Source organism: Stegodyphus dumicola, chromosome 10, assembly GCF_044657685.1.
Source record: "Stegodyphus dumicola isolate Sdum_Otavi_A_Nest chromosome 10, ASM4465768v1".
In the NCBI taxonomy this organism is placed as follows: Eukaryota; Metazoa; Arthropoda; class Arachnida; order Araneae; family Eresidae; genus Stegodyphus; species Stegodyphus dumicola.
In genome coordinates, this window is record NC_140777.1 from 151,887,908 (window position 1) to 151,909,605 (window position 21,698).

A 21,698-nucleotide genomic window follows, 5' to 3' on the forward strand; every position below is an offset into this window, starting at 1 on the left:
AACGCATGGCTGTTTTTAAGTGTATAGTGCCTTTGCGGTATAGAGGCACTCAAAATACAAATAAGCCGAAAAACCAGCTAAGTAGTTTGGCAGTAGGCGAAGAGAGGTGGAAGAACCTTGGATCCAACATATTCTCTTTAAACAATGGGCAGAGCTGCACAGTAACTGCGGTGGGCCTATATCTGTACGACCAACGGTAAAATTCTGGTGTTTCGCCCTCTGCTGTCTGTATTTGAATCCATAAATTTCTACAAACTGCATAAAAATTAAATACTTATTAAAGCTATGAACTTCACAATAACATGAATTGTATTTGCTATTCAACTTAAAAATTTAAATCAAGATTTAATGAAATTACGAGTTATTTGAATTCGAAAATAAATATTCCAACAAGAAAAATAATCATGGTAATAAATAATGAACTTATAAATTTTAAATATAAATTTTAATAAAAATTAAAGTAATAAATAAAATAATTCAGAAGTCATTGAGTGCTTTTGCTTTCACTTCTTTCTTAATAGTGCGTCCCCAGATTTTGTTTGTTTTGGACTTCGTTCAGACATAAATTCAAAAAAAAAAAAAAAAATGTTTTTATAAGAGTACCACAAATAAATATATATCTGAATTTGATCCCTTTAATCAAAGCTCAAAGTCTGTTCGCAACATTAGCATTCAGCATAGAAATCGTTGATAAAGGGGGCAAGTGATTTAAAACAGATACAGAAGCACGGACTTAACTATAACCAATCATTCTAATTGGATTTCTGTTGCTATGTGGAATCGGATCGGATGCGCGCTGCTTTCGCAATTCTTAAAAAAAAGTACTCTGTTTTGCCACTAGATGGCAATAGCAACAATTTATGACGTTTTTATGACGTAGGGCAGAGAGTGGAGCATGTTTAACTGAACGGAACCGTCTTCCTTTTTGCCTTGAGCTGCACAATTCAAAATGATCTTGAAACTATGATGTCTTCCAGAATGGCTCCAAAATTTTTATATTTTACCTTTTGCGTTGACCAGCGTTGACTGACGTTTTGTTTACTTATTTTTATTGTATTATTATTATTTTTTTTTAATTCAAGTGTTCTTCCTTACAATGACATATGACATGTCTGAGATTTTGGATCTCCATTTGAAACATTTAGTAAAAGTTAAAGTGAAATTCATCAAAGTAAGTTTTACTTTTTTTCCTCTTAACATTATTCTTAATTCCTTAAACTTTACTTTTATATTAAATTCAAATAATTTTGCCTTATGTTTTGCAACTAAAAGAATGCCTTTTGAGTTCCTGATATGCCGGCTTTTTCAATTACCGGTAAAAACATAAGGCGATTTAGAAATTTTTCATGGAATCATTGCAAAAAAAAAAAAATAATAATAATAATAATTTAAAAACTGTTATTGATAATGTAGCAATTCTACGTAGCGTTAGAATTTTTTTCCTCTGTGTTTTGTTTTATTTTTATCCATGTATTTTCCAAGCATATTAAAATTTTCCGAAATATAGATTTTCATTTTGAATAAGAAACAAAAAATCTGATTGATATTTCAAACTAAAATCCCATCAATATAACTATATCAATAATCTGACGAAAATGTTGTTTCGGTAGAAGATTTAATATATTTTGCACATCGTAATTTCTTCCAGATTTTTATTCAGTTTTATGTATTTATAACAAGCGATTTTCATAACAAGCTTTGTGAATTTAAAATGTAAACATAAAATGCAATATGTAGTTAAAATGTATTCTGAATACAATCCGAAAAATGTAGCATTTGAAATGAATATCATTACCAAATAGTTGGAATTATCAATTTTATTAAAGCATTTTCTAAAATCTAAAATTAATCGCGTGTTTTCGAAGAATAGAGTTAAGTTTGATAGTTTTAATAACCTTAAGATACATTTCGCATTTATTCGAAAGCTGGAAGTCAACTTAAAAGACGTGCGATAGAAGTTTCGAAACTGATCTTTAATTCAAATTATAGCAGTGCTTTTTGAGATTGTATGAAAGGCTCTTAAAAACTGTATTTTTTAAATATATTTTTTAAAAATATATATATATATATTTCTTTTTTATTTGATGGAGATAAACATATTTCAGAATTTTGTCACAAAAGAATTTATTACATGGCTAGCCACGATTTTGATGAAATAATGTAGTGATAAATATTCCAGTAAAGAATTTTTAAACTTTGTGTAACACTTTTCTAACAAGTAAAATTTTAAGTAATTTGCAGAAGGATTTTGTAAAACGATTGTATGTTATAAGGTTAATGAAAAACAACAAATGAAAATTCAACAAATGTTTCAGTAAATTCAAATTTTAAACGTTTTCATTTTACTTTATGAAAAAATAATATATAACAATGATTTAAAATTTTCACTGACATGTTGTCTATGATAGTATTAAATAAAATGATGAAACAATTAGTCACTGTTGTTAAATGAAAGGAATATTTATTTCTATTCATATAACAATTTCTTCAGCCTTGTAAATGAATATCTATATTTTGTAGATTATAAGGTTAAACACTTTTTTAAAGTGGGTTGTTATAAAACCTTAAATAGACAAAATGCAGGTGTTTTGTAGATCAAACGTAATTTAGTTTTATTGCTCATTTTCTGATGTTAATGAAGAATAAGTTACAAATGCTTTTAAAGTTTACTGATTAGTACATTACTAATGCTTTTATATAATTATGTTATGCTTTGCATTTTATAGCTAGCAACAATATGAAAATCAGTTTATATGGGCCTTTAATTTTATAACGCTTAGCAACTTTTATAGGCAGCATTATCTGGCTTTTTCATTTGAAAATACATGCATGATAATTTTTTTTATCTACCAAAATCTCTTTAGATTTAAACGTTATTGGTTGCGTGAATCACTTAAGTGATAATAATAATCTCTACGACTGTAGTTTTATTAATTCAATTATCGTATTCGGCTAATACGTGAAATCATCCTCTTCAATTACGCTTATCTAAATTTAATCGGCACTAATTGTATTGTAATTTACTTAATAAATTAAATATAGACAGCATGAAAACGAACGAGTTTCAAGTATTTTTAAATCATGTGAAGACTATTAGGTAATTTATTATGATAAAATAATAATTATATTCTTTTGTGAAAACAGAAGTTTACTTGAAACATTTGGTTTGTATTACATTATATGCTAGATTATTGAATATGATTTTGTTATTTGAATATGGCGAAGCACACAAGGAGAATTTTCTGAGGGAAACTGGCTTATATTGACTTTATTGATGGGGAAAACCCTCAAAACTAACTATGCAGCCAGCCCGTTAGCCTGGAAATCCAATGCGTGCTGAACTCCCAGTACTCAGCGGTTAACCAATCGGCCATTGAGCCTAGAATAAAATATAGCATATGAAATATATGCTAGGATGAACTACAGCTTTCTCACGGCATACGATAAAATAAATTGATAAATTGAATTGCAATATGTTAAGTATACTGATAGTATTCTTACGCAGCCATCCTACAGAGCAGTAAGTTTCAGTAGATTTTAGATTTATACATGCTTAAAAAGTATCTCTTAACAATGACTTCATGTAAGACTTATTTTTATCATGCTTCGGTATGATTTAATTATTCAATGGATAAAATAATCCCTCCCCCCCCCTTTTTTTTTTTTTTTTTTTTTTTGTTAATTTAAAAATGTGCCAACTTCGCGTTTTTCTCTAGTATATTGAACTTGCAAATTACAGGAAAATGAAATGCATGGTTAGGTTTCATTACAAATCTTTGCTCTGTATATATTTATTAAATTAATAAATATAATAATGGAACGAAAGATTATATTTTATAAGTTAACGTAAGTACTCGATGCCAGTACTAAGTTAGATTGAGAGTAATGTGTCTAACAACAAAGACAACGATCCCATTATAATCCTTCTCTAATAACGATGCAAAAAATACGATTCGTAGTCATACACTTTTCAGTCTGATGCGATATGGAACCCACATTAATTTTTTTGTAGGAAAACGAACTAATTCTCTCTCATTATATCAGCAACAATGGCACGTAGATTCTAATGATTTTCGTCTTGGTTCAAATGGTCGTAAAAGCTCAAGTTCCATCCAATATTTCACGTATATTCAATTTTAGTCGATTATATGTGGCAAAACATTAATCATAATTTATCAGAAATTGTTAACAAAAACAAATACACAGACAGACATTCTTTTTTACATGTACAGATTGTATAAAACTTAGAAATTTTCGATTAGCAAATTCTACGATTTGAAAGCGAGCAGTAGCAACGCTTTTCGAAATAAAGAATTTTTATCCCCAACGCGCGAGATTGTGTCCACTCGGAAAAATAAGTGCGAAAATTAGTGTTTTCAGAGGTTTTAATTAATATCTCGGCTGATTAAAGTCGTACGAAGATGAGAACAGCCGAATGACTTCCCACAAATTTTTGGAAACGGGTATAAGGTATTTAATGTTTGGCAATGCTAATTTTCTTTCACTGTAAAACTTAGAAATTTTTATTTACAAACTCTACGATTTGAAAGCAAGCAGTGGCAGCAAGCAGTTTCGAGAAATTTACACTTCTCGAAAGCAGAATTTTATCTCCAGCGTGGGAGACTGTTGCCACTCGGAAAACTGAGGGCGAAAGAAAATTACGTTCAGAGTTTTTAATTAATATCTCTGATTTGGGCTTTTTCTTTTTTTTTTTTTTTTTTTTTTTTTTTTTGAAAAAAGTGGACGTTGACCTTTTTCAGAACCCAGAAAAAAAATTGTAGAAAGTTTGTTGACGATAGCTTATAATAGTGACTGAGTTAATCGCGAAAAAACACGCATTCTTTTTTATATACATAGAGAGAGAGATTGTTTTACTATGTACTTATAAATCAATTAATTTTCTTAGAATATATGATTATTTCCGAATTTTTTCATAATTCACCAAAGCGAAATTATTTTAGCTTATGTCATGGACATAACATACGTTGTATACCATATACATATAATACAAATTACAACAACTTGTGTCATGTTGTAGCATATTGCGGCTTTCTTCAGATGCGCATGTACAGTAGAACGAAAACTCAATAATAATTAAAGTATTTTAAATTATCTATATAAAACTTTAAGGACTTTTTTATATTCTGCGCTTATTAATTACTGAGAAAATATTCATTTTGCAACCAAAATCAGCAGTGACGAGTGAAACCAAGACCGATGAAACCTGGTAATCCGGCTTCGTTCATAAGCCTGCGAAAGGGTGACTAAGTGGCTATTTTCGTGATTTTTATCCCATACCTAACGTTAACATAAAGCAAGGAAAGTTGGAAGATATGCACAGCTCTTACGGTTTTTTGATGCGTCCAACTGAAGTATTCAAAAACTACCTTAATATTGTTTGCTTCGTAAAAAACTGTTGACCGACCTGTGTCAAAATAAATATGACCATTAAAAACCAACACTCTGTGTTCACATTTACCCCAGATTGGCTTCTCATTAGAGGAATGCGCTGATCGCATGGCTCCTCCCCCAAATATAATGTTAATGCGAGCCAGTTTCCCACGGATGTATCCCTTTTAATGCAGCTGACCGCGACCGAGCGGTAAAGTAGCTAAACACCACTAGCTCGATTCGTCTTCGAATCCCGGTGAACAGGACTGCATTCCAGAGTTTCATAAGATTGTACACGGAAGTTTTCATGTTTCAGATATAATGCGGGATACAAGACAGTTTCTCTTAAAATGCTCTTCACGAAGCATCCCTTCCCAAAAGCAGATAGCCTTCAACTTGCTTTGCCTTAATCAATTATCCTACTCTTTTAATGCAGATAATACTGAAAGTTTTTAATTCTGTAATAAGTGAGCCTTCGAAAAGGGACTACCTTTACATACAGTCCAACAACTGGATAAGACCACTGAACACTGGTAGCTTGATCGGTTCGCATTTCAGCAAGCAGATTGACTGCATAGGCATTTCCATAGTTTTCTTTGCGTGTAACGACGAAGGCATCCCTCCCTTAGGCAGATAGCCTTAGTGTGCTTTGCCGTAATCTCAATAAACCAAACCAAACCTTGCGTGTAATGTGAATACGAGCCAGTTTCCTAAGAAATTACGTATTCTGTATGAAGACATACCTTTCCCTAAATTACCAACCTAGTTTTGCTATAATCTAATAATTTAATCCAGTCCTTCTTTAAAGTATGCGCAAGAATACATAGTGCCCCCCAGAAGTGTAAAAAAAGAATAATTTTGAATTAAGAGAGATGTCGGGTATAAATAACCTATTCTTAATTTTACTGCCTATTTTTAAATTAACGACATGAGTTATCTCGAAATTTTCCGCTCGGCAGTGCAGTTGTATCAAATTGACGCAAATGCTGAACACAACCCAAAAATATCTAATCTACAAAGAAGCTGCAAATGCGTTTGATTAGGGCTTTCACATCACATCGAACATTCACGTTTAAATACTTTGTATCTCATTCTTTCTTTGGATATAGAACAGAAATATTAACTTTTTATCATTTGAAGTTTTATTTTCATACGTTAATGTCCATTTCATATTTGTAATCAAGGATTCTATGACAGTTTTATTTATCACGAGTTTTGTAACTTTTCAGCCTGACTAGCTGCTGAGTAAGACTGCTGAATACTGAGAGTTCGATCCGGTTTACGTTAGGTTATTTGAATACGGCATAACACAAAAGGGCTATTTGCCTAAGGATGCTGCTACTTAACATATTATCGCAAAACTCTAGCAATCATGCGCGTAACAGTTCGGAAATCGCAGTTGGAAAATTCAACGAATTCCCTTTATTTCTGTAAAAAATCGCCAGATTGCGCCAAGGCGGTTGCGCCAATACTTAAAAACCAAGATGCTTTCGTGAAGAACTTTTTAAAGAAAAGTGACTCGTATTCTACTAAACATGGAGAAAACAGTAAAACCCCAGCCTGTTTGCCTGAGTTTGAAGCTAGGACGAACTACCAGTGTTCGGCAGTCTCTAACTTCTTGGCTGCTGGTTGCACTCGACGCGGTTTTGATCCCAGGCAGACGGGCTGGATGCGTGGTGGATTTTCGAGGCTTTCATCATGTTTAACGACCATATTCAAGAGACCTAACCTGTATAAATTTTCACGCTAAGTAAATATTATGAACAATAAATATTTCGTTTTATAAAAGTGATCCTATAATTTTTAGGTTTGGATGTTATTAAATCACGAGTGGCTAACTGGTCAGATGCGCTGAAGGATCATTTCACAAATTCATTGCAACATTCCGGAATTATGTAAAAACCAAACTTTATTTCACCGGTCCATTTGACTCTGCGAGCGTTATACACATGTATTTTTAAATAACTTAAGATATTTAGTAAAATTATTAGTAACAAGCGATTGCTGCGATAATTATGTTTTAAGAGTGAAGGAAAACAGCTACTGTAAATCTGTATAAAATTTTGTTAAATTTAAAATCCATGTTAAGAGTTGGAGTTAATTTTTCAGTTTCATAGTTTGATTTCCATGTATTAGACAATAATAGTGGGAATCAAATATTTTATCTAAAATAAGCATAACCCTTCGTTGCAATATTCTAGTTGTCGAATCTTAAAATGAAATTAACAGTTGAAAAATAATAATAACCGTTCCCTCCCCCCCCCAAAAAAAAAGAAATAAAGGTAATTGTAAAATATATACAATTTACCATCATACATATAATTTATTACCAAAAGAATGGGGAAACGAAAACTTAATTCTGATAACTTTTTATGGTTAATATTATAATGGTAGTCATACTTAAGTTTGCTTTACCATTTCTCTTTATATATTACGAACATATATTTATTTCATGTCGATGATATAGCTAATAATTTTATTTCCAAGTTCAGGTAAGGTTATTTGTCAAGGCAGCACATACGAACTTTATAGAAGATGGCTTCTTATAGTGTTTTCTTAGAATAACAGAACGTGGAAAGGCTTGTTCTGTGATCTTTATCCATTCAACTAATAGTGAATGTTATCAGACCCAAAATGAATTGCAGAACTCATGTTCATGTGAACATTTCTTGCATTTGAAGAAAAATTTCGAGTGCTTACCGAATTTTTGATAATATCTTGATGAATGCAATAATTAACTTTAAAATGTATCAAAATTATTATTGATTCTCCATAATTATAGGTAAGTGAGTGAGATAATTTGATAGCAACGGATATCTAAATTGCGGCATTTTTGTCACTTAATTACTACATTCAGTTAAAAGTAATTTCACATAAAGAGGTAAAAACAAGCAATTGTTGTAGACTGTCGAAATGGAGCAACGAAAGAGAGCAAATAAGATCCAGGTCAAAAGTGCAATTATGTTTTCCAATTTCGAGTAAAACCCTCGAAGTGAAAGTATATGCAGGACACTCTTTCATGCCATCTTAAACCCACGAAAACATAATGCCTCGTCTTTCAAGATGCATGCTTCGGAATTTGTTGCATAAAGTCCGCATCAAATTTGCATTCTTTGTTCTCTGTTAATTATTAACTTGAATTTTTGCATTAAATGTTAAATTCCACAGTAATGACTGCATCGAGTTTTAGCACTTTTCTGTTTTTTCTGTGTTCATATGAGCTCGCCTACAAAGAAATTCTGAAGCATGGATTTGGCTTTGTTTATTTGATGACGGCAAAACACTCTAAGGCTATCTACCTAAGGGGGCTTTCCTTCGTGGAAGACTTTATAAAGGAAACTGGTTCGTATCCACGCTTCATACATGGGGAAAACCATGAACATGCAACTAATTCGTTTACCGGAAATCCAACTCATGTCGAATTACCAGTGTTCAGAGACTTTACCGCTGAAATATCATGCGTGGAAGGATAACCTTGATTCAAGTAAAACTTTCATATCGTCTATATTTTTTAAGGTCTACCATTGGCTGAGTGGATAGAATTACTGAACCTTAGTAATTCGTATTGCGGTCGGTTTTACACTAAACAGACTACTTGTATTAGGTTTTTCGTCATTTCTTCATGTATAGCATGAATACGAAACGGCTTTCCTCGAAAATTTCTGCACGAAAGTATCTCTCCTGAGGTTGAGTCCTCGCGTGTTTTGTCGTAACATACAATCAGTCTTTCTATGCTTTTCAACTATTGAATTAATTTTCTGTTAATTTTGAAACTTTAATAGTAAAATTTGATATTTTGTAATTCCACTCGGGACTAAATGATTAAATCCCAAAAAGTTAATAGTTTTGCCCCAGGATCGTTTCAAAATGGCAGAATGGGCTATCGTAATGAATATTTCAATAGTTTTACATGTATATCTTTCTCTTATGAAATTCTCCATGAAAATATCCAGCTTCTTAAGCCGCTAGAACTTCAAGATCTTTACCCTAAGTAGTTATATTATGATAAAGAACCGCGCCCAGCAGTGGCCGAGAGTAGTAAAATCGCTGAACATTAGTAGTTCGATTTCATGCGAACGGGCTGGCTGCATGAGCGTTTTCATAGTTTTCTCTATGTGTAACGTGTACATGATCCAGTTTCCTTAGAAAAATCCTTCATGACGGCATCTCTACCCTTAGGCAGATAGTCCTCGAATGCTTTGCCATAATCATATAAACTAAGCCAATCTGTTCGTCTCCTGTTGGATCCCACCTCCGGTCGAGGGTTAAAATCTCTGAAATCTCATTTCGACCTATGTTCAGTTGGACAAGCGGGCTGGCTGCATGGGCGTTTTATGGGTTTTTTTCATACCTGACGGGAATACGAGCGAGTATCCCTTAGAAAAGCGTCCCCTCCCTTACCCAGGTACTCTCATGTGCTTTTCTATAAGGAAATAAACCAGACCAGTCGTCTTCATCTAATGAAGTAACATCTTTGAACGCTAGTGATTCGATCTTGCTGGACGGTCATTAGTGAACAAAATCCTCAAATGATGGTGAAAAATTAAGTTGCAAAACTTCTTTGGTGATTTTCCTCATGTGCGATGTGAGTAAGAATCACTTTCCCGTAGGGTGCCCTCTATCATGGCATCCATTCTAGCCTTAGGTTGATAGTTCTTACGTGCTTTGCTATAATCAATGTAATGTTTGCATCCATTTGTTTACTGGTGAACCTATGTATTTGAAATACGTGGAGAAATGTTTTATTTTTCGGTATTATATTAATTACGCAAATATTGAAATTATTATCCGTTTTAGTTACTTTATCAATGCAAAAGATACGCTTTCATGCAGAAGGGAATTGAATAAGCTAACGTTTACCAATATATTGACTGTTTAATTAACTAGAGACCTTAGTTTTAATATTTTTAATGGAATAAAATTCACTAAAGCATAAGTCTCATCTTTCAATTCTGAAATATTTTATTTGAAATTTAATTCTTCCATATAAAACATAAATAAATACTGACAGAAATACTAAGATTGTGGTAAAGGACACTTAAGAATTATTGTTTCAACTGAATGAAAATATTTATTATTTCAAAGAAAATATTGAATCCAAGGAAGGTATTTTATCCTAGCAACCATATTCATTTTTCTGCACGTGCCAAACATTTTTACGGTATCGTACGATCGGTGCATCTTACGCATCTTTGTTGACTCAGTCATTGTTAGGAGACATTCGAAAAGTGCCCAGCAAGTTTCGTTTATTCAGCTGATGAGACTATAGGCAGGTGGATGCGATGAGAAAGAGGAAATTTATGGTTTATTTTTATTACGATCATTCTAGAGAGGAAAATTAATTGTACAGATGTCGGTAACACTATAATTTTCGTCTTAATGATTTAACAAAAATTCTAAATCATAGCGGATTATAAGATCACTTCTAAAATTTATTTTGAATTGTGTAAAAAAACTATTAAGCGCAAAACAAACATTGCATCGAATATGCTCAATGTTGAACATTTAAATAATAATTTGCATACTGTGGTCGAAATAGCGCTACACATCAGTAATCCAAACTAAATTTTTTAATTAGCAAACGTTTAATTTCTGTGGGTTGTAAGATAGCTATCAAGGAAAACATCCAAAAGGAGTTAAGGTAACTTCTGTCTGAGCAATTTTACGATGCTTAAGTTGGACTCCGCTCTATTTGACTTCCGCTCATATGAAGTATTTCTTGATTCCAGTTTATTGGATAGTTTCTGTTGTACGAGAAGAAGGATGCTATGCTAACACTGGGCTGAGTCTGATGCAAGAGAAAGTCAAAAATTATCCGCTCTTTTACTGTGATACATCATAAGGTTTATCACACTACCTTCTGTACACGTATGCTTAATTTATACTGCGTTGGTCACGTAACAAAACTTTACCTTGATCGTGTCATTTTTCTTGCTGTTGTGGTAGTGTAAACATGACCTCTCAGCTACCATTACGCATCAAAAAAAAAACAAAGATCAATGATCCAAACTGTCAGGTCAGAAGGTGCGTCGAGCGGAAATCCATCCGTCGGAAACTTTCAGTATAATAGAGATAGTTCTGTTCTTAGTAAAAATGCGTACAAGAAGCGTAAAATGCAAATGGATCAAGAAGTTCAAAAGTGTGGAACAAATGGCGCAGGAAGAGGAAGCAGAATACTCATCATCTCCACCACCGATCAGAAGAGTCTTTAAGCACGAGAGATGGATGGTACGGGCGAACCGGTGAGTTACAAGTGATGAGCTAATGCATTTTCTGCAGATTATTTGTGAATGTCCATCAGTCATACACAACGGGCTCAAATTCCATAATATGTGTCCAAGATGGGTATTAAGACAGCTTTCCGCAGAGCACAAGATCTTGGCAGACCGCTGAAACCAATAACCACTTGAGTTTCGAAGTGCTGGAAATCTCTCCCTTCCCTGATAATCATCTCTTTGAATCACTTGAACATACTTTACAAGATCATCGATTTATCTGAACAAAGAAGCAGTGTGTGCAATGCCAGCAGGGACAAAAAGTTACGCGATAAATCGAAAACCTTATTCTTAGTGGCAATACGCAAACTTGTAGACCGCCAGCCAGAAAAATGGAAAATGTAGGGGAAAAGTGGCAGACTTGTTGCATTTTTGCCGTTTGAATCAATTGCAAAAATAAGAGTCCGTATAATGGTTTTCTTCTCTTGTGATATTCATAAGCATTAAGCTTCGTGACTAGCGTTTCAGAAAATCTGTGCTTGCATGATGGTGTGCTGTATAGTAAGAGAATTAAGTAAGCTGTTTGATGCTGAGCATAGTGTTCTGCAGTGGAATGAGATGCACAGTTACATGTACTGCATTGTTACATAGCACTATGTTACGTGCAATAATAAGATATAGTATAGCATTTGTCGGAAAACATCACGGCAGCAGGTTCGCCTGATTGACTCTGCATAATAGTATAATGATATGCATAACAAAAGGGGAAACTATCGCAAATACAGTTTTCTGCTACATGCACAAAAATGCATGGACTATGTTATATGCACAAAGATGTATGTACTATGTATAGAAAAAAAATCATACGAGCATATTAAACAATTATAACAAGACAAAATTAGAACAAGCATGACTAGAATATAATGTGCATACCGGAAGACATAGATTAGAAATAGAAATTTAATAGAAGAAGGTGCATGTTGCAAATTAGGAAATATATCACATATACAGCAAGCACTCACTGAGAGGCTACTTGGCGGCATACTACGTATGCTTTTGTCAGACTACACTATTGGGGTTTCGTGACATCATTGTCTGTTCCTAACATGACATTTGAAATATGTATCTTTCGCTTCTCGTTTTGAATTCCGCATTTTAGATTTTCTCAGATTAAAACTTCCTTTCTTATTCAATACGTACTGTAGCAAAACATTAATGCGCTTAATAGTTTTAAATTTACATATGAAAGCTTATTTTTACGTGAGCAAAAAGAATTTTTCAATCGACCATCATGCCTGTGCATGCTTTCTTGCACTCTCAAAACTTCATAAAAAAGATTTATCTACTTCATCATTTTTATATCGTTACTTCAAAACAAAAATACTAGGTAGAATGATATCTAAGCATGAATTCGTTTTATACATTGGACTTCTTGTTGAAGGTTATTGAACTCTTGACAGCAGTGACGTAAATAAGGGTATGCAAAGAATGCCGTCGCATAAGGGCCCGAAGGCTTAGGGGGCCATATAACTTCAACTGAATACATAGCAGAAAAGCTATATGTTTTTATTTTGATTCCCTTGTCGAGGAGAGCTTTCGCCGTCCAACCGGCATAGTGCTTAGCGTGGTCCAGTTTCGAATCCCGGAGATGGGAAGGCATGGATGTTTGTAGCGTCCGTGCGGCATGGCGGCAGTCTAAATATGCGGCGAGCCGAATGTCATCTCGTGTGGTTTGACAGAAAGGAAAACCTTCGGAACATAAGAATTAAAAATGTACCAGAAAATATTTCGATGTGAAATCATTGAAGAAGGCGAACTATCGGAAAATAGGTGACGAAAGGTCAGACAATATTCCAATCGCTCTTAGATATGTAAAAAATGAAAGATATTCATCCGATTTTGGTCTTTGTCCAGAAATACTTAAAAAGAATAAGAACGGATTTATTTTAAATTTTGGTTTTTGTAGGCCAAAAGATATCGATTTTCCCCAAAATAAAGACAGCAGATCATTTTCTTCTGTTCATTATACAGTGATTAATAACTCCGTTTTAGAGACAGATTTATTCACTTGAACTTAACAAAGACTATTGCGAACCATTATTTGAACCATTTCAAATAAGGACAGATGTATGTGGTCGACAGAAATACAGCACTCGCAAACGTTACCCATAAGAAAAAAAAAAAAAAAAGCGGGAGAGAAGTTCTCATCATATTGCAAGCTGTATTGAAAAGAAAAATTGGGAAGCAAATGACTGTATTGCTCGAATACGAAAAAAATCTGTAAAAGATGAAATCAATTTTAGTTAGTTTAAGAGAGATTAAATCCAGATAACTTTAGTAAAAAGTAACAATGGTTACATACATAGCTAATTTTTTACCTGATGTCAAATTATTGGAAGAATATGACATTTTGATAAATGACGTTGTAGAGACATTGTGTTTTTTGAAAGCAGGATAGATGACAAATGAGAAAAGCCCTCGCCGCGACTCGAACCACGGTTTACTCGAATACGCGTTGAGCGTGCTGATCATTACACCACGTAGGCATGCCAAGAAGGCGGGAGAAAGACCTTAGATACCCCCTTTTAAAGGGCGACTGGAGGTTAGGGGACCCAATCACCAAGTCCTGGTGGTGGAGAATCATCATCCACCGCCATTTTAGTTCGGGCGCCACTGTAGAGACATTAGTTTTTTTTTTTTTTTTTTTTTTTTTTTTTTGTTTGTTTGTTTGTTTGTTTGAAAGCGGGAGAGATGAAAGATGAGCAATGCCCTCGCCGGAACTGAAACCACGAACCTCTCGATGTGCGCTGAATGTGCTGACCACTACATCACAAAGGCATGCCAAGAAGGCGGAAGAAATACCATACAACGTTAAAAAATGCTCTTAAGCACTGTTAAATATTTGAATTCTGCTACATAAAATTAGTTAATTAATTGTTTAAGTAATATTTGTTTGAAAACAAAGCTTTTGGATGAAATTAAAAATTCTCTTTTTATTTCTTTGTACGAATATCGCGTACAAAGTAATGGTAATTACGATAAACTTCGGTTATCATATTTCAACGGAAATATCCATTTTGACCGTTCCCGAATCCATCTGGGTCCCACCAGCGACCGAGCAGTAAAGTCGCTAAACACTGGTAGTTCGGTGCGAGGTTCGAATTCCCCGAACGGCCTAACTGCATGGGCCTTCGTAGTTTCACCATGTGTAATGTGTATACGAACCAGTTTTCCTTAGAAAGACCTCCACGAAGGCATCCCTTTCCCTAGAAAGGTGACCCTCGAGGCTTTGTCGTAATCACATAAACCAAACCGAATCCATTTTGTGGGGGGCGGGTTACATTTGTACGTACAGACAAAATATTTTTTTTTCCAAAATGGATTCAAAAGGGATTTTTTTCTCGACACTTGTATGTTCGCATGTACGTACGTATGTATGCACATATAGGTATATATGCATCGCCTAATTCAAAAACGATTAGCCGTACGACGTTAAAATTTTGCACATGGGGGCTGCTATAATATCCATTTGCGAACTTCTCTTTTTTATTGCAATTGACAGTGTACATCTACATACAATATACTCGTATATCACCCCATTACCCGGGCCTTTATTTTCACAATCGTTGGTCGTAGTCATATTTGCCCATTACAGAAGTGTTTTAAATAACGAAAAATGTTTTGGCTATGTCAAATTAAAAAAATAATAATTTTCGACAAATAACGGAATTTAGCTTTTCATTCGGTCTTCCGGTTCCTATACTTATAATAGGGAAAGTTTTTTACTCGTTATGAAAAAATAAATTAGAAGAAGTTTGACACCCGTGCGACAAAAACTGACCGGGATATTTAATTCAAAATTTGCAATTTTTGATCTCATTTTCAACTTTGCTTTGAGGGATCGAATAATTAAGTTAAAATTATTCGAGGAAATAAACTTTAAATGAAATGCAGCAAAAAGTGTGTATAATGTAATAAGCGATACAAGGAAGACATGTGTTCCCATATCAGATTTTTAACTATTAATCCTAATCTTATAAAAATCATTATCAAAATGTTGGCTCCTGGAAACCTCGATTTGGGGGGGATTGTTAGTACTGTAAATTTATTAGAGGGCCAAGATTTTTTTTTTTTCATAGGAGCCCTAGAGTTCTAGTCACGCCACTGCTTGACAAGGCTCACACTTTTCTTTGAGATCAGTTCTGCGCATCATTGATGTAGCCAAGTCTGCTTGCCAAATTTGGGAAAGAATAATGATTTTTTATGGACATAAACTAATCATTGTTTCATGCGCATCAAAAGGAAATAAAGGAAATTAACATTCATATTTAATAAGATGTAAATAGAAGGATATGGAATTACTTATTTAACCATGATACAGCATACAAGGACATTTAGGAGAGAGGGTAGTTTCTTGAAGTGTCTAAGAGAAATTTTTACGTGCTTCTACTACAAATGCATAAAACCACCAAATTTCCGTGCAATTTTCAACGACCATAAGTTGAATACTGAATAAACATACTACTGTTCCACGTCTTTAACAATTCGGTCGCTTATGGATCATGAGCAGAAAAGGTAGTTCAACTCCGTCTGTAAGAAGCAATGAACAACAACTGTCTGACTGAAACATCTGTAGTACGCATGCAATTTACATAACAAGCATTATAAAAGTAATAGTTATGTATAACTGATTTTTTTTTTCATTACTCTTTGACTTTGGGATAATGTAATCTGAAATAAATTCACTTTTTTGCAGATTATGATTTGTCATACAGAAGTTTTGAAGGAAATCTCAAAAATATTTACGAATCATTGGATTCTGGACTATCGCAGTTATCCAAACTTAAGAGATCTTACATAAGTGTAAATGATTTTTTTCCTTTGAGGTGTACCCCGCTTGGAGCCGAGTAGTTAAAGACTGCTGACTCAAGTTCTGATATTTCGACCCAGGTTCGAGACCAGGCGAGCGGACCGAGTGCATGGTTGGTTTTCGTGTTTTTCCTATGTGCAACGGCAGTACGAGTCGGTTTTTCTTTTAGAAACTCCTCTACAAAGGCATCACTTCCCTTAGACAAACAGCCCTCATATTATTTACCAATTCAAATAATCTAACCTGACCTCCTTTGTGGGGTATAGTGAAACTTTTTTCTAAACTCGGAGTTTAAAATAGCTTTCAAATATTAAATCAAATTAACAATTCAAACTTCCTCATTCTTTGAAACAAATTTGGTATTAACGTATTTCTTTTTGTTCAATCTTCGAAAGAACTGCCTTTTTTTTTTACTGGAAGGGAGGCAGAATAATCTCAAACTTAACCACCTATTAATAAATATTAGCTGCAGTGGCTTTTATTTACTTTCTATTAATTTCAATGTAATTTCCGAAAGTTTTAGCTGTTTTTTATCACTTACCTGTAATAACTTCAAAGGAATTTCGGAGATTTCTGAGGTTATCTGCATATCTGACAAATTGCATATCTAACAAATTGCAAATGAATAGCTTGAAGAGATCATGCATTTAAATTTAAAAAAAAAAAGTAGATTTCGGAATTTGAACTCCGAAATGCTTTTGTTCTAAACTTATTTATAAAGACGTTTGCCACCTCAATAAGATTATCTACCGCTCGAGTTGGTTTTAAATACTGAATCAAATAAATTGGAGATGATTGGTTTTCATCAACACATACAAGATTTCCTTTAGACAAATGTTAAGTGACTTCACGGTATCTTGGAAAGAACGCTACAACGGGTTCGTACTCTAGCAAAGGGCTCGATTATGCGAAAAAGCTGGGGGGGGGGGGGGACAGCTAAACTGTAAAACTTTCTTTAGAGAATAAAATACTACACTGGTACTGTAATTTCCAATAGTTGCTGAAAAGGATGCCGGTAGATCTTTTCATCTAGTACTGTGTCTCAGAAAATGGTTAGTTTGTTGAATATGTCAAAGCATACATGAGCTATCTGTGTAAGTAGAGGTATATGCTTTGGTGGAGAACTTTCTAAGGAAATTGGCTCATATTCTTGTTACACATGGAGAAAACCACAAAAATCTATTATCCAGCCCATTCGCGTGGATTCGAACCGAGAACGAACTACCAGTATTCAGCACACTTTAACCACTCGGCCATTGATTGAGGATGGCTTAAGAAATGTAGAATTTCTTAAGTATGAGGTCTGTTTTATTGCAAAGCAGGTAGTATTTCTATGATTTTTTTTCTTATATTTGGCTCTCAAGCAAGCAATGAATTTCATTTTTAAAACAAATTATGCTCATGAATTCCAAAAAAGCACCTTATTTACTGTTAAAAATATGATATTGTAGAAAATGAAGAGAATATATATAAGAATTTTTATGTTATTTTTCCCTGTTTTTAGCTGATTTTCATTTGTGTGAAAATAAAAATTGTGTTTTTATGATATATATCTCAATATCATACCTTCTTATCCGCCTTTTGTGAGTCATCAAGTCTCAATATCAGGAAGAAAGAAAATTCCAATTTCGATAAATATTCTTTGCAAACGCAGTTATGTTTGAACTTGTGAAAACAGCAGATGTTTCTCAAATCACACCACCTTAACAGATATGTTATTCGAAACCTTTTGTAAACAACGAGAGATTCAGTCGGCTAAGAATTTTTTATAGTCTATGGAATTCTATTTTTGGCGTGAGAAATTTCTAATCTGCTCCCCAAGATGTTAAGTAATTCAAGAAAACTTCGGCAAGTATATTTTTAATTAATAACTTAAAATCTTATATAGATACTTTCTAATTCCTCTCTCAGTACATAGCAGCAACAAATCTAAGGTTTTGTACGGAAAGTTTTTTCAGTTATGCGAAACATTAAAAACATTAAGCTGTTCAATCAACGCATGTTTCATTATTTGTTCGTATCCCTTGTCAAATGAAAGGGTGTTGCTTCCAAATATTATTGCATTTATTATTTTTGAAGAAATAATATAGTGAATATAAAAAAAATAGTGTAAGTCAACACTTAACCTCTTTCGGGAATTCTAAAAATATGCTTTTTTTTAATATTTTGTGTTTTTTCTGTTGATTTTTTGGGGGGAGTGGGAGAATGTAATGTTTAATAAATACAATAAGTTAATAATAGTAAGACAAAAAAAAAGCTATATAAGTCATCTGATTAAGAAAATTGAGCATTGATGTAATAAACTGAGAAAAGACCAAAATAAAATTAGTAGCAATACTTAGTAGGTACTGTATCGGGAATTCTAAACGTAACTGCTTTAAATAATTTTGTGATTTTGCTGTTGAAATTTATGTGGCATAAGCGTTAAAAAAAGATGTTTGTTAATAAAGTTAAAAAGTTCTGTTTTATTGTTTAAAAAACAAAACATCTAACGGATTTCTAAAAACTTGTTGCATTAAAACATTTCTGATTTTACTGTGTAATATTCATGCCGCAAGTGCGAAGAAACTGATGTCTTAAAGTTAAAAAGGCCCAAAAAAAGTAACGTTAGAAAGAGTATGTCCAAGAGCAAACTGATAGACCATAAGTTCAAAATTAGATTTGCATTCATGAAACAACAGCAAAGTACGCGAATTTTGTCTGCCTAAGATTGAACTTTTTATAGGAAATTGGATGATGTGTACGTTTTATGTTGGAGAAAACAGTGGAAACCCATGTAACCAGCCCAGGGGCTCTGATCGGTATTTTGGTTAGCGAGGTTGGCTGCCTTATCGATGGGTCCGGCTTCGAATTCTGGGGAAGTCATGGATGTTTGTAAATGTTATGGATCTTTGCGGCATGGGATCACTTAAAATACTCGCTAGCGGAAAGTCCTCTCAAGTAATTTTTTTAGTGGGAGAAGAGGGGTTAGAGACTCTCGAAAAGTCCTCCAGGGTGTTCTCGATCAAAATATTAGCGTAGCTGCACAGTTTGTGAGGTGAGACACCTGTACAATAAATGGTGAAATTCTGTACCTGTGCAGCCATTACTGAGCTCTTGTCATAACTGATTTTCTGCTGTGATTTAGTAGAAACATATTGTTATATAGTCATAAATTGCCTGTATCTTTATTTAGTGACAGTATTCTTGCTAAATATTTGTTAATAAGTCAAAAAATTCAATGCCGATGATAAGTAATTAATTAGTCTTTTGAAAATATTTATGAATAAATGGGAATTAGAAAACGCTTGATAAAATCACCGGACATTAAAGATACATTAATTTTTCTTTCTCCCATGTGTGTATACCGACTTTTCCTTTCCTCCGATACTAATTCTCATACTTGAAATGAGGTAAAATTCACAACTATACATTTTCAATGTGTGTGTATGAATTTGCCGAATAATTAAAGTTTCTTCCTAGCTATTGAACTACTGAAAATGCTTTAACTCTACTGAGTTTTCAGATCTACTAATTCTCATGTCGAGTGTTATGTATTCTGGCATGCCATAGTAAAACCATCGATAGATACGTTTGCCTTATTACTTTAAATAGACTTCCGTTTTTGGTAATATGGTGTTTAGTCCTTTAACACGGTAATCTCAAATTCTCAGCTCGCGAGCAATTTGCGACCCATGAAGGAATTTTATAAGACTCGTTAATAAATTTTAGTAATGCATTTGTTGCAAATTTGGTGCTTATAGCAGTTTTAGTGGCATCAAGATACTAATTGTGTCTATATGCGCGACTACTTGTTTGTATGTCACGCCATATAACAAGAGTAATGTGAGAGAATTTCTCATGTTGGTACAGTCAGTAAATTTAGTTTGCCAGGCGACAGCTGGTGGCGCAACAGTATTCTGAAGTTATTTATGAATTCATTCAACATGCTAGAATTACCTGAAATAAATATTTGCCTAAAATTTAATATTTAACTGTCGCATCTAAATTACAAAGTATATTTAATAGAAATCCCTTGCAGGTACCAACCTTTAGACGAAAGACAGAAAATAAATTTTAATTTTCCCCTTTGTTATAATTATTATTATTATTTATTCATATTTTGATAAATATTCAGTAAGTGAAATTTAAAATGTTTTGCTTTGTCAAAAATGTTTTTGGACTTTGTTAGAAACGTGTTCTAGCTGGTAAGTTGTTTTGAGACTGAGCATTCGACCTGCCTGTAATTTGAATGCGACACCACTGTTCTTAATATATACGTATTTTTTTACCAATCAGCATTTAGCAGTGACGATTGAATGCAAAATTACTATGAGTTCTGAGTTTTGATGCTAACGAGCTGTTCTTAGTACTCTGTGATTCTTGTCAAATCCACTAAAAAATAAGGAATCTAAATAAAAAAACAAAAAAAAAAAAAAAAGCATTTTCTCTGAACTAACCCATAAAACGTGTTCTCCTTCGAATTATGATGTAATTTGTAAATTTTAAGAAATTCACCTTTGGATCTCCCTCTTTATCTATCTATCTATATATATATATATATATATATATATATATATATATATATATAATAATTTATTTCCTAAACAGTATTGATTAATTGATATATATATATATATACATACATTACATACACATGTCTGTGTGCATCTTTATATATGTAATATTTCGGGAACATAGAAGAGTAATTAGCTTGCAGTAATCGTGGCTGGGAGTGTAAAGGCGATATCCAATGACGACAAAGAGGAATCCAACCTTTGGCATCCGAAGTCTGTGCGTTGTTTGGCGGAGTGGGCTACAGCAGAAATGATGACACAGAAAAATTTAAATTTATAGCTCCATATCTTTATTCAATGCAAATAGCAGATCATTATTCTTTTATGTGAAATTATCTAAATTAGATAGCCAATAATGGTTTAAATTAAAATAAGGTTAAATTTAGGATTTTGACGTTATAAACTATTTTTAACAAACGGAAGAGTAATGAGAAAAGTCTTATAGCAGCGGCAATAGGAAGCAGACTGACAAAAAAGGGCGCGAACTCTACGTTTAATAGTGGCGGTTACATAACATACCAGAATGTTCTCGAAAGTACTTGTATAGGGAGAAGATCCTGAAATTACCGAAAGTTAATTAGAGATTGCCTGTTCGCGTAGAGCAAAGCCATCGTATTTTTTATATTTGACATATACATACATACACACATATATTTATTAACTTAA

At 33.4% G+C, this 21,698-nt stretch overlaps 1 protein-coding gene across 1 annotated transcript in view; it reads left to right on the plus strand.

The window, feature by feature from the left end:
* The first annotated feature begins 913 nt into the window (after window positions 1-913).
* Window positions 914-21,698, plus strand: part of LOC118201758 (uncharacterized) — a 70,255-nt gene continuing 49,470 nt past the window's right edge. Inside the window, exon 1 of the mRNA XM_085825711.1 lies at window positions 914-1,171. Within this exon, the coding sequence (XP_085681837.1) occupies window positions 1,097-1,171 (75 nt within the window). The 5' untranslated portion in view covers window positions 914-1,096. The remainder of the gene's footprint in view (window positions 1,172-21,698) is intronic.